Genomic DNA, 27,040 nt, shown 5'->3' with positions numbered 1-27,040 from the left:
AGTTTGCGTGTGAACATACCCTTATACTGCAGACTGATATAACACACACCCACAGTCAGCTCTGACCTCTCATATATGTGCATGGCCAGCCATGCATACGTTCGACCAGTGCGGTCGCACAGGGCGCCAGCCACCACACTACAAGAGGGGCGCCAGCGGGTGTGTGTATCCCCGCGCCGTTGCAACTTCCAGAGGGGATACACACACGAACTGCACCCGGGCGCTTAACTGAGTGGCTGTCGCTACCACTGTAGCAGCCATAGTGGCTGCTAACGGTGACACCGGGCATGAGGGCTGCGGCTGCTATAGCAGTAGCGACGGCACTATATAGGTATCTCCCTGCTCTGCTATCTACTGCTATCGTCTACAGAGCAGACGCTATGACCGCGGATTCCACTCCTGGAGAAGCCAATGACGTCATGGACACAGACGACCGGAGGTTCTCCTGGAGTGGAATCGACGGTCACAGCGTCAGCAACGCTGCGGATGGGGATTCCGCTTCAGGAGTTTCCCCTGATGTCACTGTCCATATATGGACAGAGAGATCAAGCAGCGCTCCAGGAGCGGAATCCCCGGCCACATGGGGATTCCGCTCCTTCAGGGAGGTACAGTGGCGCTATCTATACTGGAAGGGGTTGGGGGGGTTCTATCTACAAGGGGGCTGTGGGCTGTGTGGCACTACCTACAAAAAAGGACAACTGTGCAGGAGCACACAAAATACCCAGCTTCCCCAGCTATCAAATAAATGTGTGGAAATAAACTAAGATATAACTTTTATTTAATCTAGCTAAAAGGATTAATCCTTTAGCTAGACTAAATAAAAGTTATATTTTAGTTTATTTCCACACTTTTATTTGATAGCTGGGAAAGCTGGGTATTTTGTGTGCTCCTGCACAGTTGTCCTTTTTTGAATGTCTATTGGCCACCAGCTATCAGGGTCATTTCGTAGTCCTTGCACTACAAGGGGGCTGTAGGCAGTGTGGCACTACCAACCAGGGGGCTGTGGTCTGTGTGGCACTACAAACCAGGGGTCTGTGGGGCACTACCAACCAGGGGACTGTGGGGCACTACCAACCAGGGGGCTGTGGGGCACTACCAACCAGGGGGCTGTGTGGCACTCCCTACCAGGGGGCTGTGGGCTGTGTGGCACTCCCTACCAGGGGTCTTTGCGGCACTCCCTACCAGGGGTCTGTGCGGCACTCCCTACCAGGGGTCTGTGCGGCACTCCCTACCAGGGGTCTGTGCGGCACTCCCTACCAGGGGTCTGTGCGGAACTCCCTACCAGGGGTCTGTGCGGCACTCCCTACCAGGGGTCTGTGCGGCACTTCGTAGCAGGGGGCTGTGTGGTGCTCTTTACAGGGGGCTGTGTGGCGCTATCTACAAGGGGGCTGTGTGGCGCTACCTACAAGGGGGCTGTCTGGCGCTACCTACAAGAGGACTGTATGGTGCTACCCACAAGGGGGCTGTGTGGCGCTACCCACAAGGGGCTGTGTGGCGCTACCTACAATGGGCTGTGTGGCGCTACCTACAGGGGGAATCTGTGAGTGGTGGGCTGATGGTCATTTTACTGTGAGTGGTGGGCTGATGGTCATTTTACTGTGAGTGGCGGGCTGATTGTCATTTTACTGTGCGTGGCGGGCTGATGGTCATTTTATTGTGAGTGGGGGGCTGATGTTCTTCAAGTGGTTTCTGCCTCTGACCTCCAATTGAAATTAATAGGAAGCGTGAAAATACCTGCGGCGCTCGTTTGGAGCTTTTTTTCCTGCGTCTTTAGCATTCGCTTCAACAGCTTAAGAAATAACAAAAAAAACATCACACAATGCTGTCAGTTGCTGAAGGAATTTTGAGGCAGATTTTATTTGCCTTACAAAAAACGTGTGTGAACATACCCTACGAGTGTAGTGCTTGTTCTTAGCATTTTTCAGTCTTTCACAAAACAATTTTTGGTAGGGGGGCCCTGAGCAAATTTTATTTTTCCAGTGCTGCCTCGAGTCTGAAAAGGTTGGGAAACTCTGTACCCCAGGATCCCATCATAGAGCATCTCAGTTCGTCATGGGAACGGGGCCTAGGTGAATTCAATTTTTGTTTTTGTTTGGGGGCACTGTCTAAAAGGGGGAGGTGGGAGACTGTATGGCACTGTCTACAAGGGGGAGGTGGGGGACTGTATGGCACTGTCTACAAGGGGGAGGTGGGGGACTGTATGGCACTGTCTACAAGGGGGAGGTGGGGGGCTGTATGGCACGATCTACAAAAAGGAGGTGGGGGATTATGGCACTGTCTACAGGGAGGCTATATGGCAAAATCTACAGGGCGGCACTATACTGTGTGGGAGCCACTAAGCGGACATTATACTGTGTAGGGGTACTACAGATGGCATAATACTGTGGGCACATTTAGAGGACAAAATATTGTGTCCTTGAAGAGGTTGTAATATATTATTAAATATTATTATTATACTGTATGGGGGCACTAAAGAGGATTTATAATTTTTTTTTAATGATGGGGTGGGGTGCCGATAGATAATTTCGTACAGGGCGCCATCTATCCTAGGGCCGGACCTGTATATGTGCTTGACTTTTGTAGGAAAAAAATTCTGTCTTTAGATCTTGACAGATATGTTTCCTAGCAACAACTTAGGCTGTGCCTACATAACAAAATATACAGTAGTCACCCTCAAGCAATGCAAAAATTACAGCCCTACAACAACTCAACTACTCAAGCATTACCTAAATATTTCCCTATGAGGGAAAAAGTAGTGCAACAACCGCAAGACTCCCAACAGGGTTTAAATTGCCTGCAACTTTTCCACATAGGGAAACACTTAGGCCCTGTTCACGCAGTGTTTTTGCCGCGTTTTTCGGTTGTGGGCATTGAGCGCATGTCAAAGTGCGGTCAGAGACGGAAACGCCCGAAGAAAGGGTATGACGCTTTTTCCCACTCGCGGGAAAAGGAGGCGTTTTCAACCATTTTTTGGCGCGGTTTCCGACTCGGTTTCCTCTTTAAAAAACGCACCAAAAACTCTTCATCTTCCTCATGCACTTCTTACAGTACCTGCATAGACAATTTCTTTAAGTGCACCGAAGTGGCAGATAATGCCATTATTTCCTCCCATGTTTCGAGAGGCAGCCATGATGGTGGATTTATGTTGGTAGAAAAACTCTCCCATGTCGTTTCATTGAATGCATGTCTGCCTGTAAATATCAGGTAAATGAAAAATACATTAATTTTGTACAAAAAAATTTAAATAATGCTTCAAAATGATCAAGCAAAATAATTCTGTCACATTTTTAGGACTATAAAACATGACTTAATACATGTAATACAGCATTAATTATTATTAAAAAAAACTTGTAGTCTGTGAAATAACTGCTCAGATGTAGCATTAGGGCACATTCAGACGTGGTGGAATTGCTGTTGAATTCCGCAGTGGAAATCTGCAGCAGCCGTTTTTTTAATTGGTTTCTATATATTTTTAGGTACCTTAGGTCAGATGTTGCAGAAAATAACAGTGCGGAATTTAGGCTGCGGTGCAGAATTTTCCTCCTAGGCATGCAAATTCTGTTGCGGAGAAGTAGCGGAATTTCACTGCGAACTTCAGTCTTTGCAATGCAAGGCCTGAAATCTGTGGAAAGTCTGCTGTGATATCTGCAATGTCTGAATTACCTGTCAAATATGAAAATGATGCTGCAGATTCGTTGCGAATTTGCAGCAACATTTGCAGTGGAAAAATTCTGCCACGTCTGAACATGCCCTTAGTGTATATTCATACATAGCATATTTGTTGCAGAAATTTACCCGAGAATGAATTCACATGTGGCAGATTTATGTTACATGTGGATTTTGCTGCGGATTTCACTCTTTGCATTACAAAGGGTAAAATCCGCATTGAAAAAGCACAATTAATCCATATCAGAATTGACATGTTCACGCTTTCATCGTCTCCCTCCTTTCACACAAAGCCCTGGCATGGGCTAACCCCATCTAGGAATGTGAGGGTCCGGAGTTCTATTATTTACCGTTGTTCCTAGAGACTTTCCACACTGTTTTTGAGGAACCAAGTCGGACTTCTTACGCAGCTGCCTCACTTTTGACCCTTCGTCAAGGGGAACCGACAGATGGAAAATATGCTATTCAGTTCCGTACCTTGGCAGCGGAACTTGCCTGGAATAATGAGGCCTTGGTAGCTACTTTCTTGCAAATACTGTCTCCCCAAATCAAGGATGAGCTGGTGGCTCGTGGCCTCCTATCCACCCTGGATGCCCTTTGTAATGGAATCACTAGTTGAGTAATTCCCAAGAGTGCAAGTTATGGCATTGCTCTGTAAGCGATTCCCCAAAAGCAGCTGGAGAATATCTGGATAAAGTGTGCAGGTAATCCGCTACCTCAAGTCTGTCACTACTCTGATCAGCAGAGTCTAAGGCTTGGTTCACACAACCTATTTTCAGGCGTAAACGAGGCGTTTTACTCCTCGAATTACGCCTGAAAACACGGCTCCAATACGTCGGCAAACATCTGCCCATTCATTTCAATGGGTTTGCCGATGTACTGTGCCGACGACCTGTAATTTTACGCGTCGCTGTCAAAAGACGGCGCGTAAAATAACAGCCTCGTCAAAGAAGTGCAGGACACTTCTTGGGACATAATTGGAGCCGTTTTTCATTGATTCCAATGAAGAATAGCTACAAAATTACGTCCGTAATTGACGCCTCGCAAAACGCGAGTACGAGCAATTACGTCTGAAATGCAGGAGCTGTTTTCTCCTGAAAACAGCTCCGTAATTTCAGCCGTAATTGACGTTATCGTGTGCACATACCCTAAGGCTACTCTATGGTCTTCACCACAGCCCACCACAAGGCAGGTTGGGTTTGGCTGCATAGAACCCAGGTTGCATTAACAGAATACAGTGATAGACAGGAGGTGCAATGCTGGCAGTACCAGAACGGAAACCAGACAGACAGAGGGTAAATAGCAAACAGAATAACTAATCAGGAGGGGCTGTAAGTCCAAATCAGAAAGCAGAGGAATGCCAGGAGTTGCAGAAGTCAAAACCAGCCAAGAGCAGAGTGTCCAAATCAGAGAGCAAAGGGTTAATCTAAATACAAGCCGAGGACAAGTTCCAAAAATCCAAATAGTCAGGCGATACAGGAGCTTGAAGAGATACTTGCATACACAAAGAAATTCACAAGCAACAATGAAAGAACTGACCAGACGTAACTCCACCCTAGAATCTGATAGGAAGAAGACAGAGAAATGAGGTTGGCTCTGCAACTCAAACAAGAACCACCCAGAAGCTAGGCTAGCAGTCATGGCAATCTTAGAGACGGACGTTTCCTAACAATGATGATCCAGGAACATGTGCAGGAGGCCCCGACGGGAGAGAAGGGCCTATAGACTGACTCCCAAGTTCCAGAGACTCCTACTGCCTTCTTCAATTGTTCCACCTGAAGAGCCCATGCAGGTGGACAGACTCAAATTCTTCAACCAGGAGAAACAGTGCAGACGCTCTGCAGGACTGTGTCTGTATTGTGGCCACAAAATTCATTTTATGCATCAATGTCCATAGAAGCCGTGAAACTCCAGCACCTAGCGTTTATTTGAGAGACAACGCTAGGTGGAACGACGCCAAATGCCAAATCCTCTCCCAAATTATCCATTCCTGGAACTATTGTCTCTGGTGAGAAATCACACTCCATCTCTGCTTATCTGGACTACGGAGCGGCTGCAAATTTTATTCAGCAGGACCTAGTAAATAGTCTCCATCTGGCTACGGTTCCTTTGTAGAGACCTCTGGCAGTCACCTCTGTGAATGGGCAAGCACTGCCCGATCTTATTTTGTCCATCACTAAACCTCAGACGATGAATCAGAATCCTCCACTCGGAACAGATTACCTTCTACGTCTTGCCAAAAGCTATCACCCCTATTCTACTGGGTCTGCCTTGGCTTCGTCTACATGCTCTGGTTCTCGACTGGAGTTCCATAGAGGTCCTTCAAAGGGACCCATGTGTCTTCACTGCTGCCTGCCACAGGTTCCTCCTATTATGCTTCCACTGCCTCAGTCCCTCTCCCACATTATGCCAGTTTTGCAGACGTCTTTTAGCAAAAAGGATGCAGAGGTTCTTCCTCCTCATCGTTCCTAAAATTGTCCTATTGAACTGCTCCCTGAAGCCTCACCGCCTCGTGGACGGGTCTATCCTCTCTCCAGCTTACGTCAAGGAGAACCTTGAGAGGGGGTTCATTAGGAAGTCTACTTCTTTGTCAAGAAAAAAGATGGATCACTTCGACCATGTATTGATTATAGAGGTTTAAACCAAACCACAGTCAAATCACGATCAAAAACAAGTACCCCTTGCCGCTAATCTTAAAGCTCTTCAATAGAATTCATGGGGCCAAGATTTTCACAAAGCTGGATCTACGCGGGGCTTATAACTTGATCCGGATCCGTCAAGGTGATGGATGGAAGACCGCATTCAACACCCGAGACGGTCACTAGGAGTATCTTGTGACGCCCTTTGGTTTGTGTAACGCTCCAGCTGTGTTTCAGGAATTCGTGAATGATATCTTCCAGGATCTACTGTATGTCTGTGCGGTGGTATATTTAGAAGACATCCTGTTCTTCTCACTAGATCTGACGATGCATCAGAAGCATGTCCGCCAAATCCGGTTGCGGTTAAGCGGGAATTGCCTATGCGCAAAACTCGAGAAGTGCATGTTCGAGGGGAACTCATTGCCCTTCCTGAGCTACATTGTCTCCGATAATGGACTCAAGGAGGATTCAGAGAAGGTGAAGTCTGTCTTAGAGTGGCCATGTCCACAGGGTCTTCGGGCTAAACAGCGATTTCTAGGATTCAAAAATTTTTACCAGCAGTTTGTACCAAACGTCTCATCTCTGACTGCTCCAATCTCACTAAGAAGGGGGTGAACGCCAAGGTTTGGACTCCGGAGGCAGACTGTCACGTTGGGTACGTGGACCCACTGATGGTATGGCAGCTGGCCAACAGGATGCAGGTCACAGTCTGTAGTTCGTATAGTGTACCTGTGGCAGCTCGGACAGTAGCGAGATAGGCTGGACTGGGACTAGCGAAAAAGGCCATACTTACAAATGGACACAGCCAGGTCAGAAACACTGATGAAGGAGTGAGCAGGTGCTTTAAATAATAATAGCCACTCCCACTGGTCTTGAGGGGAGTGGTGTGTGGTGCATGGGATGTGTAGTAAGAAATAATAAATGAATAGTGTGTGTGCAAGTGTAATACTATAAGTGAAATATAGGGGGCAGTAATGAGTGAAGTGCCTCAATAGAAATAAATGGATAATGGGGTGCAAGTGTGTGAAACATGGAGGGATAGTGTGTACGTCATGAGGTACAAAGTGTATAGCCAGGTAGAAGCCTATTTGTGACGCCTTGATAGTTCATAGAGCGGGCTACCCTGCTTGCTATGCCAAACAACAACACACCATGCTCTCCCAGCATCAAAGACCCGGCTGTGTCCAAGAGAAGCGAATATACGTAGTAATGAAAAATACCTGGGGTATTAGTAATCATTTTGGAAAAAAGGACGCAAGCTCGCAATCTACGACAAGGATCCCCAGACTTGCGAGTCTCTAACTCCTTAAATGGAACAGAATGTTCCTGATGTTCAGACAGAACCGATAAAAACAAGGGGACATATACAAAACCACCGAAAAAGGCCATACTTACAAATGGACACAGCCAGGTCAGAAACGCTGATGAAGGAGTGAGCAGGTGCTTTAAATAATAATAGCCACTCCCACTGGTCTTGAGGGGAGTGGTGTGTGGTGCATGGGCTGTGTCCATTTGTAAGTATGGCCTTTTTCGGTGGTTTTGTATATGTCCCCTTGTTTTTATCGGTTCTGTCTGTACATCAGGAACATTCTGTTCCATTTAAGGAGTTGAATTAATGTGCTTCTTTTTGAGCCACTCCTTTGTTGCCTTGGCTGTATGTTTCGGATCATTGTCGTGCTGGAAGACCCAGCCACGAGCCATTTTTAATGTCCTGGTGGAGGGAAGGAGGTTGTCACTCAGGATTTGACGGTACATGGCTCCATACAATCTCCCATTGATGCAGTGAAGTAGTCCTGTGCCCTTAGCAGAGAAATACCCCCAAAACATAATGTTTCCACCTCCATGCTTGACAGTGGGTACGGTGTTCTTTGGGTCATAGGCAGCATTTCTCTTCCTCCAAACACGGCGAGTTGAGTTAATGCCAAAGAGCTCAATTTTAGTCTCATCTGACCACAGCACCTTCTCCCAATCACTCTCAGAATCATCCAGATGTTCATTTGCAATCTTCAGACGGGCCTGTACATGTGCCTTCTTGAGCAGGGGGATCTTGCGGGCACTGCAGGATTTTAATCCATTACGGCGTAATGTGTTACTAATGGTTCTCTTGGTGACTGTGGTCCCAGCTGCCTTGAGATCATTAACAAGTTCCCCCCGTGTAGTTTTTGGCTGAGCTCTCACCTTCCTCAGGATCAAGGATACCCCACGAGGTGAGATTTTGCATGGAGCCCCAGATCGATGTCGATTGACAGTCATTTTGTATGTCTTCCATTTTCTTACTATTGCACCAACAGTTGTCTCCTTCTCACCCAGCGTCTTACTTATGGTTTTGTAGCCCATTCCAGCCTTGTGCAGGTCTATGATCTTGTCCCTGACATCCTTAGAAAGCTCTTTGGTCTTGCCCATGTTGTAGAGGTTAGAGTCAGACTGATTAATTGAGTCTGTGGACAGGAGTCTTTTATACAGTTGACCATTTAAGACAGCTGTCTTTAATGCAGGCACCAAGTTGATTTGGAGCGTGTAACTGGTCTGGAGGAGGCTGAACTCTTAATGGTTGGTAGGAGATCAAATACTTATTTCTCTGTGCACAATGCAAATAAATATATATAATTTTGACTATGTGATTTTCTGTTTTTTTTTTATATAATCTATCTCTCACTGGTAAAATTAACATAGCCTGAAAATTCTACACTGTTCATGTCTTTGACAGTGGGCAAACTTACAAAATCAGCAAGGGATCAAATACTTATTTCCTTCACTGTATACCAGTCTTCTACCTTTGACACAGTCGACCAATCCCTCCTGTTATAAATTCTCTCATCCCTTGGCATCAAATACTTGGCCCTCTTCTAAATCTTTTTATACCTCACCAACCGAACATTTAGTGTCTCTCACTCACACACACCACCTCCTCGTCTTGCCCTCTCTCTGTGGGTGTCCCTCAAAGCTCTGTCCTGGGATGCTTGCTCTTTTCCATCTACACCTTTGGCCTGGGAAAACTCATAAAATCCCCTGGCTTTCAATATCACTTCTATGCGGACGACACACAATTTTACCTCTCTGGCCCAGATGTCACCTCTCTGCTTTCCAGAGTTCCAGAGTACCGAACAGCTTTATCTTCCTTCTTCTCCTCCCACTTTCTTAAACTCTGGTTGAAGAAAACTGAATTCATCCTCTTATGCTCCTCTCGCTCAACCCCCTTAACAGAACAATCAATCACAGTAAATGGCTCCATAGTCGTGTAAGTCCACAGCCTCAGGATAACCATCGATTCGCATCTGTCTTTCAAACTGTACATCCAAGCCCTTACCACCTCTTGCCGCCTCCATCTAAAAAACCTCTCGGATCCGCTCTTCCTCAAACTCGAGTCAACAAAAATGCTAGTTTATGCCCTCATCATCTCCTGCCTAGACTACTGCAACAGCTTTCTCTATGGCCTCGCATCTAACACTTTTGCACCCCTCCAATCCAACCTCAACTCTGCTGTGAGGTTACTCTACCTCTCCCTTCATTTCACTCCTGCCTTTCCCTTATGTGGCTGTCCACAAACTGTCCCCTTAATACTTTGCTGCCCTAATCTCTGGATACCTCCCACACGTACTGTAATCTTCAATCCTCATAAAACCTACTTTCCTCTCCTTTTATCTACTCCTCACACCATCATCTACACGATTTGTGACATGCATCCCTCATACTCTGGAACTCTCTACCCCAACATATCAGACTCTCTCCCCCTTTTAAACCTTTAAAAGCAACCTGAAAACCCACCTCTTCAGAAAAGCTGTCATTCATTAAGCTCATTATTATTGTGCTTGTTTTTATTTTCTCATGTGATGTACTTAAACCCTTTTTTAATATGTACAACACCCTGGTATTATTGGCGAGTTAAAATAAATAATAATAATAATACCAAAAATAATTGACAGATAGATGTTAGTTGTTGAGCGAATGAACAAATTATTTATTTTGAAACATAATATATTGTAGTAACAGTGTGTTAACCCGGGAAACATGTTCGATTGCAGTTATGGGGCCAGAAATATTTTTTTTCTCTCTATGACAAATTGGTCTATACCATGCAAGGGTAGTTTATGCCTTCTTGTAAATTATTTGAAGTTTGTAAGTACTGTATGAAAGCATGAATTATTTTCTTCCAAGTCACAAAGTATGTAACTACGTAATTTATATTAACTGTATAAACTGTACCTTTTGAGAAAAAAGCAAGTTCCTCCTCTGTTATGACTTTATTATTTTCCATGTGTTCTGTGCAGAGAAACAGGAGGGCACAGGCCTGGATACTATGCTCAGGAAGCAGACACCTGTACAAGAAATAAAATCCCACAATTTACTGCAAATTTAACAGATACATTTATTTGGATAATCAAGTACCAAGACATCTATATTTCCTGTGGCACATAAGTGGTACCATCTGTGTGTGTCATAGGGTTGTACAGAAAAATTGTCCCAACAAAAAAATCAAAATGCTGTCCCCCTTCTGTTGCAGGATTCCGTATGTTCTGCTATCATCCTTCTCAGTATTTGTAGGTGAGAAGGGCAATGTCACCCTTAGGCTGGATCCGTCTACCTACTTTGCTAATATTCTGGTTCCCAGGGTCCTGCACATGTTTACACTGATCATGGTGATTTCTAAGGATCCTAAAATCATCGACAATTTAACAAAACACTGTGGGGCAGATGTACTAAGTCTGGTGTTTCACAAGCCATGCCTAGTCATAGGCCCATAAAAGTAAGATGGGAGTAATTTATTAAGCGCCTTGCACACTTCTTTCTTAATAATTTATTTGTATCTTGTGCTGTCCATGCGCTTGACTTTTAAGCATATGGCATCTCCGAGCTTTCATAGATTTGCACTAGAATTTATTCCGTACATTTTCTGGCGTAAAAGTTAGGGTATGTTCACACGTAGTCAACAAAAACGTCTGAAAATCCAGAGCTGTTTTCAAGGGAAAACAGACCCTGCTTTTCAGACGTTTTTTTACCAACTCGCATTTTTTGCTGCGTTTTTCACGCCGTTTTCGCTGCGTTTTTTACGTCCGTTTTTGGAGCTGTTTTCATTGGAGTCTATGAGAAAACAGCTCCAAAAACGTCCAAAGAAGTGTCCTGCACTTCTTTTGACGAGGCTGTATATTTACGCGTCGTCGTTTGACAGCTGTCAAACGACGATGCGTAAATAACAGGTCGTCTGCACAGTACGTCGGCAAACCCATTCAAATGAATGGGCAGATGTTTGCCGACGTATTGTAGCCCTATTTTCAGACGTAAAACGAGGCATAATACGCCTCGTATACGTCTGAAATTTGGCCGCGTGAACATACCCTTAATATATCTATCAGGCTGTGGTGGCCCTGCCCCTGTTTAAGCCATGCCAGTTTTAGTAAAAGTACTGGACGTGGCGAAAAATTAAAAAGTAAACAAATCAGGTGCAAAAAAAAGGTGTGCCTAAATTTTCTACTTTTTTCCACCCAAATATCTTTACTTTATATGGGACACCATTAGTATGAAAACAGCTCAAGTATTTTCATGCTTGAAATTGCTATGATAAGTAGCTTGCCGTTTCATCTACTGTCATATTTTATTGATAATAAAAAGTGACTGAATGCATTAAAAACAGAATGGCTTAAATAACATTCCCATTTAACATAATAGCTGAGTATATAATTGCTTATGTACCAAGGACCAATGATTGTAATAGATGGGAACTGGGGAGACATATGCAGCTTATATCAGAGACCAGGGCTGCCGAGGGATGTAAAAATACTGACAGCGTGAAAGAAATATGTGACCAATCAATATATTTGATGAAATATACGTATGTCATATAAACATTTATTGAAACCTGTGAGAAAAACGGTGGAATAGTACATTAGAGATCTTACGCAGAAAAATCCCAAGCAAACATTGCTCAAAAACATTGAACTGGAACTGCAAGTCTACCAGCTTTTTTACATTCGAAAGTGCAATGTGAGCAGAACATAGGGTCTCCTGTCCAGTTTCTCACAGCAGATCTACGGGAAAGGCACTTTAGGCAATAAAGATCTATTTAATTTAGAACTACTCCTAACTTGGAATAGTTTTTGTTAAATTTAGCCTCCAACTAAGATGTCTAATCAACCATCATGATTCATGAGCCAATAATACTGTAGGTATACAAGTTTTCCTCATACCATATGTCATTCATGTGAGTTAGTACAGCAAGACAAACAAAAATACTTATTTTTGAGCCAGTCAAGATTACTGCTTTTTTCACATGCCAATGATAATCTTTTATACTTTGTATTGTTAGATATATCACATTCGCCAGTAATAGAGTTATTTAATTTAAACTTTGAATATTGTGAATTTGGAATAGAATGTAACGACAATATGGTTTCATCCATTTTTTTAAAACATTTTTTATAAATTGCATATTACAAAAAGTTAATATGTTGTCCTCAGAATTAGAGGTTTTTGGAGAGGTCTGTCATAGCCATCAAGGTATGATGAATGTCATGTTAGCTCAGCTATAATATATAATTAAATAAACACATATAGGCAGCCCTTCACACCCCTTTAAATGTTGGTAACTACTAGACGCTTACTTCCCAGTGTTCTCAAGGCAGGATTTCAATTTCTTTCCATAACTTTGTATTTTAAAACAAAAAGCACATATTGCCTAAGCATAAAAGATGTCAGTCCATTATATTTTGGATAGAGGTGGGAAAATGGTGTGGAGAGTCAATGACTAAGAAATAATCACATTAATATGAAGATTTATTATTAAAATATATGTTCCAATATTTAAATTTGATATTTTTCAGTTGTGGATTAATAGATTTTTTACTATCTGTCTTTAATATTTACTCTAATACTAAAATCCAGTTTTGGAAATGAAGTTCATATAAAAATGATTATTCCCCTCTTGAGTGCTATATAAATGAGTGTATGAAAAATGAATCTAATTTAAGTCTTACGTGTGCTATAAGTATAATGTATGTTTGGATTTTACAAAAATATAAGGTGTACTTCAACTGAATGTTAGAAAACCACATTAACTAGACTTAACACACTGGACTACTAGAATAGTGATTTAATGCCGTGTAATTAGACACACAAAGAATACAAGTATTATTATCTCTACTGTTCCAGCAAGACATACTAGCAAGTCCTTACCTCCTAGGTTTTGGAGATGTAAAGTTAGGCCCCATGCACACGACCGTAAAAACACCCGTAATTACGGGCCGTAATTACGGCACATTTTTACGGGCCCATGGACTTCTATTGGCCACGGGTACCTCCCCGAATGCTTACGGGAAGGTGCCTGTGCCATTGAAAAATATAGAACATGTCCTATTTCAGGCCGTAATTACGGCACGGGCAGGCCCATAGAAGTCTATGGGGCTCCTGTAATTACGGGTGACTACGTGTGTGCACCCGTAATTACGGGAGCGTTGCTAGGCGACGACAGTAAATAGTCACTGTCCAGGGTGCTGAAAGAGTTAAACGATCGGCAGTAACTGTTTCAGCACCCTGGACAGAAACTACCGATAACAATATAGATCAACCTGTAAAAAAAAAAAGACATTCTTACTTACCCAGAACTCCCTGCTTCTTACTCCAGTCCGGCCTCCTGGGATGACGTTTCAGCCCATGTGACCGCTGCAGCCAATCACAGGCCAATCACAGGCTGCAGTGGTCACATGGACTGCCGCGTCATCCAGGGAGGTCAGACTGGATGTCAAGAGAGGGACGCGTCACCAAGACAACGGCCGGGTAAGTAAGAACTTCTTTTACTTTTTCTACGGAAAGGGTTGTCCCTTCTCTCTATCCTGCACTGATTGAGAGAAGGGTTGCCAATTACTGCCGTGTAATTTTGCAGCGAAAACGTGCCCGTAAATACGGGTGGAATATGGGTGACACCAGACCCGTATTTACGGGCACAGGTCCGTAAATACTGGTGCAATACGGGTCGAATACGTGTGACCAAGGACCCGTATTTATGGCAGTATTTACGGGTGGACAAAAATACGGTCGTGTGCATGAGGCCTAAGACTGTAAATAAGGGCGGATTTACACGACCGTGTGCGTTTTGCACGCGTGGCAGCAGCGTGACAGCTCCGTGTGTCCTGTTCATATGGATGCGCGGCTGCGTGCTTTTCGCACAGCCGCTATCATTATGACACTCCGTTTGGATGTTTGTAAACAGAAAAGCACGTGGTGCTTTTCTGTTTACATTCATTCTTTTACTGCTGTTGCGCGAATAACGCGCGTCCCACGGAAGCGCGAAAAACGCCGAAATATAGAACATGTCGTGAGTTTTACGCAGCGGACTCACGCTGCGCAAAACTCACGGACAGTCTGCACTGCCCCATAGACTTGCATAGGTCCGTGCGACCCGCGTGAAAACCACGCGGGTTGCACGGACGTATAGCACGTTCGTGTAAATCCGCCCTAAGACTGTATTCAGATGAGCGTTAGGGCGGATTTACACGAACGGGAGTTACGTCCGGGCCCGCATCACGCACCCATTGAAGTCAATGGGTGCGTGAAAATCACGCGCACCACACGGAAGCACTTCCCTGGGACGCGCGTTATTCGCACAACAGCAGTAAAAGAATGAATGTAAACCGAAAAGCACCACGTGCTTTTCTGTTTACAAACATCCAAACGGAGTGTCATAATGATGGCGGCTGCGCGAAAAGCACGCAGCCGCGCATCCATATGAACATGACACACGGAGCTGTCAAGTGCCTTTTGCGCACGTAAAACGCTGAATTTTTTGCGTGCGCAAAACGCACACGCTCGTGTAAATCCGCCCTTAGTGTTTTATCATGGGAAAACAAACGATTCTATAGAGTTCAATTAGTATTATGTCAGAGTGCATTCCGTGTGTCAGTTATTAATGTCCTTGCAGCATTAGTAATCATAAGTTTTTCATATCTGTGAAAGAAAAACTGACCGCTTTTTTTTCAGAATCTCCTAGCAACCCACCAGTGAAAAATACACCGCACTCGAATAGAGTCAGTGTGCTGTCCGATTTTTTTACTGAGTCTAACGCGAGAATCGGACCAAACTAATGCATGCTGCAAAATCAGACATGTGAATGAGCCCAATGAGTTTAAAAGGTCAGTGTTCAGTCTGTGTGCTGTCAGTTATACACTCGCAAAGCACATGGACGTGAACATCGCTCGTCTGAATAAGCTTTAACATAGATAGTAATTTGTGAATTCTGGAGTATTTATGCCCAATTCCCTGTTTTGTCTACAGTCACCCCAAAAACACTAACCTTTTACTAAAGAAACAAATATGTTTTAAAAATATTCTTTTAAAGGGGTTGTCCGACGCCACAAAAATATGTTCCGTGGTGTGCAAATGTAAAATAAGGAAACTTACTAATTTATTTTAATTTTCAAAGCTTCATAGGTCACCTGATTTAACTGGCCTAGCTAACAAACTGGCCACATAGCCAACCCCTTCATACACGTCACCGACACACAGGGAGGGGGGAAGCTCCCTGCCCCCTGTGGCTGTGACAACACATCACAGCTTACAATAGAACTTCCACGACCATGCAACAGGGAATAAAACCAGGTAATTCATGAAGCTTTAAAAATTAAAGTACAATAGTAAGTTTGTTTTACATATTTTTTGGGGGAGTTGGGCAACCCCTTTAATAAGGCCTTATTCACATGAGCGTATATCATGTCCGTGTTGCGTGCATTAAAACAACGGACGTCACATGGACCTATGCAATTCAATGGGGCCATTCAGACATTCAGTGTTTTTCACGCAGCGTGTGTCCGCTGCGTGAAACTCACTGCGGGTCCTATTCTTGTGTGGTTTTTGCACATCACGCACCCATTAAAGTCAATGGGTGCGTGAAAATCACGTCATCCATGTGCTGTCCGTGATTCACGCAGTAGTTGCTAAAGAAATTATCATAAAAAGAAAAACACCGCCTTCAGTTTTTTTTGCTGACGTAAAAAACAAGTGGCATACGGATGACATACGTGCGTAAAAAACGCAGATGCGCACCGTACACGGATGTCACACGGTACTGCAAAGCAAGAAAAACGCTTTGTTTTTTTACGCGTGCAAAATGGACACGTTCGTGTGAATAAGGCCTAACAGGAACTTAGGTATCCAGCATAGAGGTAATGCACAGGTTACGGACTAGAAATGAACCTGTGGTGCAGCGGAAGCAAACTACTTGCACATGTTATGGAATTGTATTAAGATTGCTGATTACTGGGATAGAATTTTTAAAAACATTTTGGAAAAAATAGATCCAGATATAGTGTTTCAACCTCAACTGGTATTGCTGGGTGATGATTCCAAATTAAAAATTTCTAAGGAAAAAAAATGTGGATTAATAAAACTATTATTTATTGCAAAATTACTAATAGTTAGAAAGTGGATATCTAGCTCCCCACCGGAGTTTAATGCTTGGGTAAATAATGTGAAAATTATAATGAAATATGAGAAAATCTATAATCAAGGCAAACACTGTAAAACCTATTGGGGGGAGAGGTAAGAATTTTTGTTTTTGTTTTTTGTTTTCTTTTACCAAGATCGGTCTTGAGAGGGTGGGGGGTGGGAGTAGGGGGAAAATGTAAAAATGTGCATAATTGTATTTTCTTTATTCCTTACTTGTATGGAATTTTATATTGTATTGAATAAAAAAAATAAAAAAATAAAAAAAAAAAAGAAATTAACCTGTGGCATGCAGCTGCAGCATGCCCTCAATTTTGTGCAGATTTATTCTGCGGTATTGTATACACTGTAATTTGTATTTATTTTATACATATACAACCTCATTGAATGTAAAGGTGAAACATTTTTGTACTGGTCACAATGCTATTTCATATTACATATTACCACTCAAGATTAATATATAAACCATACTAGAATGTGGCATAAAAAATTACAATGGCCTCCCCATAGTGTTTTTACCTCGTTGATATCTAAATATTTTAGGATATTTCCTACTCTATCTAATTATACTCACTGAATCATGGCTTGGTACACTGCCTTGGTTAACAAATCCATTATTTTACTTATGTCATATGGAGACAAGCTGAAGTTATGTGGGTCCATAGGGTCAATGGGAAGTTTGTCAGGGAATATTGGCACATCATCTGTAAGAAACAGAGAAAGTTTACTCTTATCATAATTAGTAATGCAATTAAAGGAATGTACATAATAATAATAATAATATCCCAAATATTTATTCTTAAAAAACTCGGTTTTCAAGAGTAGCTTTTCTTTTCCTACAGAGTGGGAGTCATGTCAAAATTGCTCAAGATATATTGCTGTAAAGTATATACAAGCGAGACACATGTTGATTTTAAGCTTTTTTGGTTGTTGCATATATTCATATATTATGCACTTCTAATCACTGAAACTTGAAAAGTAATCTTAAAACTCTAAAGGTACTATTACACAGCCTGATATGGGCTGTGAAGACGAACACCGATCAATGAGACAGCTTGTTGATTGACGCCCGTTTGCTCCTTTCAAAAGGAGCTATGATCAGTAATGTGTGGGGACGAGGAATCCTTACGATCATTCGCCCCTATGTCGGCAGCACTTCTCCCTGTGTACACAGGGAAATGTGCGGTCGACAAAGATAATATTTAATGCTGCATAAATGAGCAGATCAGCCGATGAACGAGTGTTTGCCTGATCATTGGTCTGTGTAAAATGGCCTTTACTCTCTCCATATCAGTAAATTTCAATATTTTACGTATCCAGTTATTAGTTCTATTCACGTCTATTAAAATTTCCTACACAACAGTCTTCTGAAAAGCTATCCACAAGTCAGAAACATAGCAACAAATAAAATGCTTATAAAAGATGACTAAGAACTTTATGGTGCTACAGTATTTCATAGACTTCTCGTGCCTTATCTGTCATCTGCCATTGTCAGCCATAGAAGTACTCATGGGGCTTAATTTCTCAGTCACAGGTCACCTAAACTATGCGCTTGAGAAGTACCTTGAAGTCAAAGGAAATCACAATGGCAATTCATTGCCTCTCTTCAGGGCCGCACCTACCATGAGGTGAGTTGAGCCTCTGGCTTCAGGCGGCACACTGCGGGGTCTCAGCAGGGGGCGGCATTACAGAGCTGCTGGCTGACGTTTCCACCACTTATTAGCAGCTGCAAGATGTGCTGCCTCTTTAAGAGAACATCCCTCCTGTGCCACCTTAATAACCCCCCCTGACTTCCCCCGCTGCTCTCCACTCTCCTGTCCCTATTGTAATATGATCCTGCTCAGTGTAGGGAGGGAGATGGCAGCGAGCAGCACGTGTCTGCACTGCACTACTGCCGGCATGGAGAGGCTGAGGGGAAATCCTGCCATGGACTCACCACCTCTTCCTGATTTTCTCTGGCGTCTCCCTGCACATTGAGAGAAGATCCAGCAGCCTGCACAAAAGGTAAGAGTAATGTGTATGTGTAGTGTGTACTGTATGTGTAATGTATGTGTGTATATATATATATATGTGAGGATGTAATGTCTGTCCTGTATGTGTAGCGCGTACTGTATGTGTAATGTATGTACTGCATGTGTGTCTAGTGTGTGTGTCTAGGAGTGTCTAGTGTGTGTGTGTGTGTGTGTGTGTGTGTGTGTGTGTATGTATATATATATATATATTTGTGTATGTATCAGAGTGTGTACGTACGTGCGTACGTACGTACGTACGTACGTACGTACGTACGTACGTACGTACCTACAGTATGGCCAAATGCACATGACCTTTTTTTCTCAGCTGTAATTTATCCGCATATTTGCGGATAAATTGCGGATCCATTCATTTCTACGGCCCTATGCACACGACCGTGGTTTACACTGATCCGTATGGGGGCTGCAAATCCGGACCGCAAAAACTCAAGACAAGTAATTTTACGGTCCGGATTTGCCAATAATGGTGAATTGTTGTGTATCCGTGAATCCTAATGACACACCAATGCACAACTAACCAGTCCGGTCGTGTGCATGAGGCCATAGTGCGCGTGTGTGTGTGTGTGTGTGTGTGTGTGCGTGTGTGTGTAACGCATGTATGTATGTATGTATGTGTTGTGTGCGCTATATATATATATATATATATATATATATATATATATATATATATACGCACACACACACGAAAGCCAATAAGAAACGAAGCGGCACAACGCTCACCTGAGCACTTTTGCTGTTTCGTTTTAGCGATCGGGGAGTGCTAAGTGCTCAGAGCCCCAATGATCAAAACTTCTGAACTTCTCAATATTATTATGACATGTCAAAGGTTTTATTTAAAGTTTAATTACACTTTAAGGGTCAGTCCACAAAGAGTTTCTTTGACGTGGAAACCGCGTCGAAAAACGCGCCAAAAAACGGTCGAAATTTATTTCAATGGGAGGCGTAGGCATTTTTTTTCCCGCGAGCGGAAAAACATCTTGCGGGAAAAAGCAGCGGCATGCCCTATCTTTGGGCGTTTACGTCGCTTTCCTCCCATTGATATCAATGGGGGGCAGAGAAAGTGTATTTCGCTGCGTTTTTGCCTGTTGCTCTCAATGGGCACGAGCAAAAAGTGCGGCAAACGGCGTGCAGGCAGATCAAAATCTGCCTCAAAATTCCAAACTGAATTTTGAGGTAGAATTTTCTGCCTGCAAAAAACTCTGTGTGAACATACCCTTAAAGAGGCTCTGTCACCAGATTTTGCAACCCCTATCTGCTATTGCAGCAGATAGGCGCTGCAATGTAGATTACAGTAACGTTTTTATTTTTAAAAAACTAGCATTTTTGGCCAAGTTATGACCATTTTTGTAGTTATGCAAATGAGGCTTGCAAAAGTCCAAGTGGGTGTGTTTAAAAGTAAAAGTCCAAGTGGGCGTGTATTATGTGCGTACATCGGGGCGTTCTTAATACTTTTACTAGCTGGGCGCTCTGAAGAGAAGTAACATCCTCTTCTCTTCAGAACGCCCAGCTTCTGACAGTGCAGATCTGTGACGTCACTCACAGGTCCTGCATCGTGACGGCCACATCGGCACCAGAGGCTACAGCTGATTCTGCAGCAGCATCAGCGTTTGCAGGTAAGATCGACTTACCTGCAAACGCTGCTGCAGAATTAACTGTAGCCTCTGGTGCCGATGTGGCCGTCACGATGCAGGACCTGTGAGTGACGTCACAGATCTGCACTGTCAGAAGCTGGGCGTTCTGAAGAGAAGAGGATGTTACTTCTCTTCAGAGCGCCCAGCTAGTGAAAGTATTAAAAACGCCCCGATGTACGCACATAATACACGCCCACTTGGACTTTTACTTTTAAACACACCCACTTGGACTTTTGCAAGCCTCATTTGCATAACTACAAAAATGGTCATAACTTGGCCAAAAATGCTCGTTTTTTAAAAATAAAAACGTTACTGTAATCTACATTGCAGCGCCTATCTGCTGCAATAGCAGATAGGGGTTGCAAAATCTGGTGACAGAGCCTCTTTAAGGAAAGTTTTTTTGTATTTTTTTTTGTGTTTTAAGTTATGAGCCTATTTTTTCTAACTATTTTAATGTTCCCTAATGTAACTGTATTTATTCATATATTTGTACTAATAAAGATGGGGCAGCCATCTTTATTAGCACCTGTGTACGTGTTTCTGATTGACACATACACAAGTGCTATATGGCGCACCCAGGGAATAGGGTCGGCTTCCATCCCTACTTTCCTATCTCCTACTGGAGCCATTTTAGCTTTGAACTGTCATCGCAGGAGTTGTCTGTCAATTGAAATGAATTGCCAGGCCCTGCCTGCTGTAAATGAAGGACCGCCCGTCAATTCATTTGAATTGCCGCCTCCTCCTGCCCCGCACTCTTACCTAACACTTCACTGTGACTGCTAGTAACCCCGTTCACGTAGCTAATACACTGACTTTTCTGTCACTTTAGGAGTCCCTGCATTAGCATTTTCTGGTGCACGGGACCTCCCAGATGCGTCAGAATTAAATAACTATTAATATTTCTGCCGTTTCTCTAGTTCCTGTGTGCCACAATAGGCACTACAGTTCATTGACCTCTGGTTTCTATTGCAGGAGACAGAAGACTGCAGTAGGTGAGTAGAAGTATTATTATTTTTCATACTGGTTATGTTTTGTTTTGCAGGTTCCGCTGGACCATTTGGACAACGTCGTAGATTCGTTGGATTAATTTGATGATCTACATTTTTTTAAATAAAATGGTCAGAGGGTTATGTGAGGGAGTTTTTATTTCAATTAAAAAAATAGTATGTCTTTTTTTTTTATACTTTATTACCGTCTTTGTAATAGCCGCTGTCTGACAGCATCCATTACTAAGGCTGGGGCTTAGTGTTAACAAGTAAAAAGGCTAGCACCAACCTCCCATTATTACCCCAGTACCCACTGCTATCAGGGGTACCAGGAAGAGCCAGGTACGATCCAGGACCCAACCATCTGAAGGGATGACGGTGCCCGGCCGTCGCTTCATATGTTCAGGTATTGGATTGTACCCGGTTCTTCCCGGTACCCCTGGCGGCGTTGGGTACCAGGGTAATAATGGGAGGTTGGTTGCTTGCCTTTTTACTGGTTAACAGTAAGCCCCAGCCTTAGTAATGGATGCTGTCAATCAGATAGCGTCCATTACACTGGCGGTAATAATGTATTAAAAAAACACATGGACATAAGAAACATTTTTTAATTGAAATAAAAACTCCCTCACACAACACGCTTTCACCATATTATTTAAAAAAACAAAAACATAGATCATCAAAGTAGTCAAATAAATCTACGGCGTAGTCCAAACGGTCCATTGGAACCAACTGGGAAAAAAAAAAAGTATGAAAAATAAAAAAATATACACTTTCCTTCTCCCCTGCAATGCACTAGAATCTAGAGGTAAAAAAAATAAATAATTCAGACTCCGCTACCAGTCAACTGAAAAGTCTTTCGCCAGAGGGAAAACATTTTCCACATGGCAGAGTACCATGTCCCAGGCTCGTGTGAAGCTTTCTTTTACTCCACCATTGGGAAACATTTTTTCCTCTGGTGGAAGATTTTTCCATTGACATGTAGTTCTATAGTGGTGGTGTTAGGGAGGACGAACTCAGCAATTGCACAATGCCCCCAAAATGGGCCGCTACTCTTGGGAAAGTGCTGTGTGCTTGCCTCCAGGCTAAAATGTGCCAGACAGCCCTGAGCCGTTGGCTCCCTGCCCCACCGTTTTCTCTCGTAGACCACAGCCTGGTTTAGGCCTGCGGTCTACAACAGCCCAAGAGCACGCTATTGACGTTAGCGGCCTAGCGCGATTACGTCACTGCATCATGCCATCCGCGCTGGGCCGCTGAACTCAGCAGAAAGTCAGAACGTCCGGCTGTGGTTACTTGGATAGATTTGTGGGGGGGGGCGCCTTTCTATAGTTCGCCTCAGGCAGCAAAGGGGCTAGGTTCACCCTTACCTCTCTTACGACTCACTCACCTCCTAAATCCTCCACACTAATACATATGATCATGCTTGATATTACAAAATATGCTTCTCTTTCCACTTTTCACTTCTTCATTCTGAGCCTGCTTTTTAACAGACATATTAACATGGCTTAGAAAACAGGTAAAATGTATGTGAATTGTGGGAGAATTCAGTGGAATAGAGCCAATGGCTATGCTTGATAGGTGTCGACTTAGAACTGCCTAAGGCCACATGCACCCAATGCGTATTACGTGCAGATTTGCAGCGTGGATTTTCCAGCGATAAAATCTGCAGTGTAATACCGTCCCAGTAAAGCAAATAAGATCTCATTTTTACTTGTGTTTATCTGCGGTTTTGCTGCAGATTTTCAGCATCAAATTCCACAACGTGTGCATGTAGTCTTAAAATGATTGTCCTTTTTTTATTAAAACCTTGACAAATGCACTTTTAACTATAGACATACTCCTGACCATGGACATTTTCATTCTGCTCCGAGCTAACTATGTAATTATGTATGTAACACTTTAAATGCTTAAAGTGAATGTATTGTGAGAAAAATTACATTATTTAAATCAGATTTTTATTTTATACATATGTTATACAAATTTTTGGTGGTGTTTTTTTTCTACTTTTTATGTGACCATCCACATAAAAAAAATCTTAACATATTAGAGATTTCACACAGGCCACTAGAGCAGTAAGAATAAGTTGATATTTCCTGTTCTCGATAGATCACTTGTCAGCTTTGCCATATATACAGGCACAGAATTAGGAGAATCATTTCATTATCATTAGAGGGTGGGACTATACGCAGATAAGGCTCTGTATGCATCTTCCATGGTTTCTGCAGGAGGAGCTGTACGCTATCTCTTCCTTGAGACTGTAAAAATCTATGACATTTCTCTGTTAATTGACTCCCATTAATTTCAGCTGCCATAAAGTGCTAATTTACTGACTACATAGGTAGTATAGAACGGAAGTGTGGATCTTCAATATGTCCACTCCAGAGAGGGTCTAACAAATAAAAAATAAATAGCTACAACATAAAAAAAGGACCAAACGTATTATTTATCATATATTTACCTAAATATAATTGATGACGCTAAAATTAAATACATGACACATTTACTTTAAAGAGCGTATGTACATTTATCATGGAAAAATAATTCTTAGATGTGTTCCTGGTTTACGCTGCACTGTGTTATTGTCTAATATCTGTGTTACTTATTTTCAACTGAGTTCATCTGAATTCTCTGACATTCCTGCTTGTGAAGCGGAAAGTTCAGAGCTCAGTTAGTGTTCTCTGTGAAGCATCCTCTCCCTCTCTCTCTCTCTCTGTCTCCACTCAATGTTCTAATGTCTAGCTTGTGTGTCTGTCTGTTCTCCCACTATGTAACCATGGAGTAGCAGTAACATCAATCTGATGCACATAGGTTTGAATACGATTTCCTAAGTTGCACATACCCTTTACGCCAGGATCACACACACAGTTTTGATGCAGATTTTGTAGTAGTTTTTGGCTCAGTTTTCTGAGCCAAAGCAGACGTGGATCCAAAAGGAACTAACGGTATAAAGAAAAGATTGATGTATCCCTTTTATTTTGTGTCCACTCCTGTGTTTGGCTAAAAAACCTGAGCCAAAAACTGACACACAAACGGCATCAAAACTGTGTGTGTGATCCTGGCTGTAACGTCTATGGCCATGGCCCATCGTTCTGACTTACCCCTCGACGGCCATGGCCATGGACATGTGTGTTCCCTGCAGTGCCGGCACTCACTTCCTGGTATCGAGACTGTCTCCGGAGGGCGCCCGCACCCGCGCGTGCACGGTCTGCATAATTGCAGGAAGTCTGCAATCAAGCCCAGAATGCTACCGGACTATAAAAACGCCTAAGCGTTGTTTGTTACCCAAAGTTTGTCTTGCTAATAGGCTCCTAGTGTCTTCCAGTTCCCAAGTGTTCTCTGTTCCTGTATCCTGTATCCCGTGCTTTCCTGGTCTAGTGACGTGCTGAAGCTGTTGTCGTGTTCTGCTACTCCACGCCTGAAGTCTACCTGCTGCCTGGTCCCAGCCGAGCCTGCCTTGCTACTGTCTGAGTTGCCACAGGTACCCTTTCTGGACTATAGACTCTGTGCTATACCTGTTTGGCCAGCTGCCATCCCGCTACGCGGTACGGCCCAGTGGGTCCACACCCCGCATCATGACACTGGCCTCAAATTATTCTGACATGGTGGAAAGAAAAGCAGCCCAAGGGTCTAAATTGCCTCCTCTTTTACCAGGAAAGGGGAACAAACATCACAAATATGTGATTAGAAAGGGTGGTTAATGTATGTCATTTATTGTAGTAAGTCAAAGTAACCATTCACATCTTTAAAAGCAAATTAAACAAAAAAGGTTGTATTAAATACACTATATAAAATGTAGAGAAAATTACACCTTACTGGCAGGAAAACGTTAAAAAAAAAGCAGTGAAAAGGCAGGTGTGACTTAGGCTTCGTTCACATCTGCGCCAGGGTCCCGTTCCGACGTTCCGTCTGAGCTCTCCGTCGGAACGGGACCCTGACTAACACAAATAGAAACCTAAGGTTTCCGTTTCCATCACCATTGAAATCAATGGTGATGGAATCCGGTGGATCCGGTGCCAATGGTTTACGTTTGTCTCCGTTGTGCAAGGGTTCCGTCATTTTGACGGAATCAATAGTGTAGTCGACTAAACACTTGCACAACAGAGACAACGACGGAACCCTTGCACAACGGAGACAAACGGAAACCATTGTCACCGGATCCGCCACCATTGAAATCAATGGTGATGGAAACGGAAACCTTTGGTTTTCGTTTGTGTCAGTCAGGGTCCCGTTCTGACGGAAACCTCAGACGGAACGTTGGAACGGGACACTGGCGCAGATGTGAACAAAGCCTAAGTCACGGTGTTGTCCTCATTTAATAAAGGCTGTCATCTTCTTATGTGTTACAAAAAGTCGTTGCGTGCAGACACCCACTGGAAACTTATGTAGTGCTTTAGATGAATGTTTCCCTGCTTACAATTATAGTACAGCTAATTACCTAGTGTCATTTTATATTCATATGGTAATTAAAACCGCAAATACAGAAAGCCCATAAATCATTGATGATGTAAATCGAAGAGAAAAAAAAAAGACTGTATTGTGTTTGCTCAACTATAAACAAATAGCCTTATTGTCTATTGAATAAATAATCCAGAGATACAGTTAATCATTTTCACAAGACATATTGTTATTTCACTTCCAGGGAAACTGCAGGTTCAGAGATAAGAACAGAATACAAATTAAAATCTTAGGGCTCATGCACACTTCAGTGAAATTCTTCAGCGTGTTATCCTTTTTTAACAGATAGCACACAGACCCATTCATTTCTATGCAGCCATGCACACATCCGTTTTTTTCTTGACGATCCGTGTGTCCGTTCCTCAAATTGTAGAACAGATTATATTCCTGCCAGTTTTTGCGGATTAGTCTCGGCCATTCTATTCATTGGTCCATTAAAAATATGGACAGCACACGGAAGCTATCCAGGTGCGGTCCGTGTTTTGCAAATCCATGCCGTATTAAAGAACACAGATGTGTGCATGAGCCCTTACAGCTTAGAGCTGCATGTATATTGTCCTCCAAATCAGTTTTCTGCTAGAGAAATTGATTCATAAGTAGTATTGTAGGATAAGACCACTTCTTTATATTGATTGCCAATGCTAGTTTAAAGCGTACATCCAGATAAAAATTCAAACTTAATAGTACTCCTATAAAAGGTGTCCCACTTCTGTGTGCAGTGTTTCTCTCATAGGTTAAGACTTCTGTTTCTAACACAAGTAGAAGTTATCATTGACTAGGGTTACAGGGTGACCGAAAGTTACACCTAAAATGTGGTAAAATAGAGGTAAAACATTGCCGCTTAAAAAATTAAAGTTGTAAATTAATTTGTGTTTATCGCAAGCTTGCTTGTGACTTTTTTCCTATTGGAAACACTGAAGTTGCAGTGTAGCTGCAATTCTCTCATGATATGTAAGCAACATTGTGTGGCCATGTAGTCCTAGCCAACAGATACTTCTCATAAGCCATATTTGCTTTATGTGTGACTAATTGTTCTCCAGAAAGCCTCTGTCTTTGTGTAAGGCTACTCCTTATTGGCATTTATCCCTGTTGGAGGTCCATGCAGTGGAAAGTGCATAGCGGCTGCTACGGGGCCCGTGGCATGAGGGGCCCGGGGCTGCCCGCCGGCATGGATCCCCCTATGTATGGTGGCGCCGCTAGCAGCCGCT

The 27,040-nt window shown here is 43.0% G+C and overlaps 1 protein-coding gene across 1 annotated transcript in view; it reads right to left on the bottom strand.

Annotated features, from left to right (window-relative positions):
• Positions 1 to 27,040, bottom strand: part of LOC142741794 (uncharacterized) — a 659,023-nt gene that overhangs the window by 214,209 nt on the left and 417,774 nt on the right. The window contains exons 80-82 of the mRNA XM_075851126.1: positions 17,308 to 17,437; positions 10,509 to 10,621; positions 3,052 to 3,191 (exon numbers count right to left, since the gene is read on the bottom strand). Coding sequence (XP_075707241.1) covers positions 3,052 to 3,191; positions 10,509 to 10,621; positions 17,308 to 17,437 — 383 coding nt within the window. The remainder of the gene's footprint in view (positions 1 to 3,051; positions 3,192 to 10,508; positions 10,622 to 17,307; positions 17,438 to 27,040) is intronic.

The sequence above is a fragment of the Rhinoderma darwinii genome, chromosome 2 (assembly GCF_050947455.1).
Source record: "Rhinoderma darwinii isolate aRhiDar2 chromosome 2, aRhiDar2.hap1, whole genome shotgun sequence".
In the NCBI taxonomy this organism is placed as follows: Eukaryota; Metazoa; Chordata; class Amphibia; order Anura; family Rhinodermatidae; genus Rhinoderma; species Rhinoderma darwinii.
Note: the sequence above shows the minus strand (reverse complement) of the source record. Positions and strands in the feature narration are given on the sequence as shown.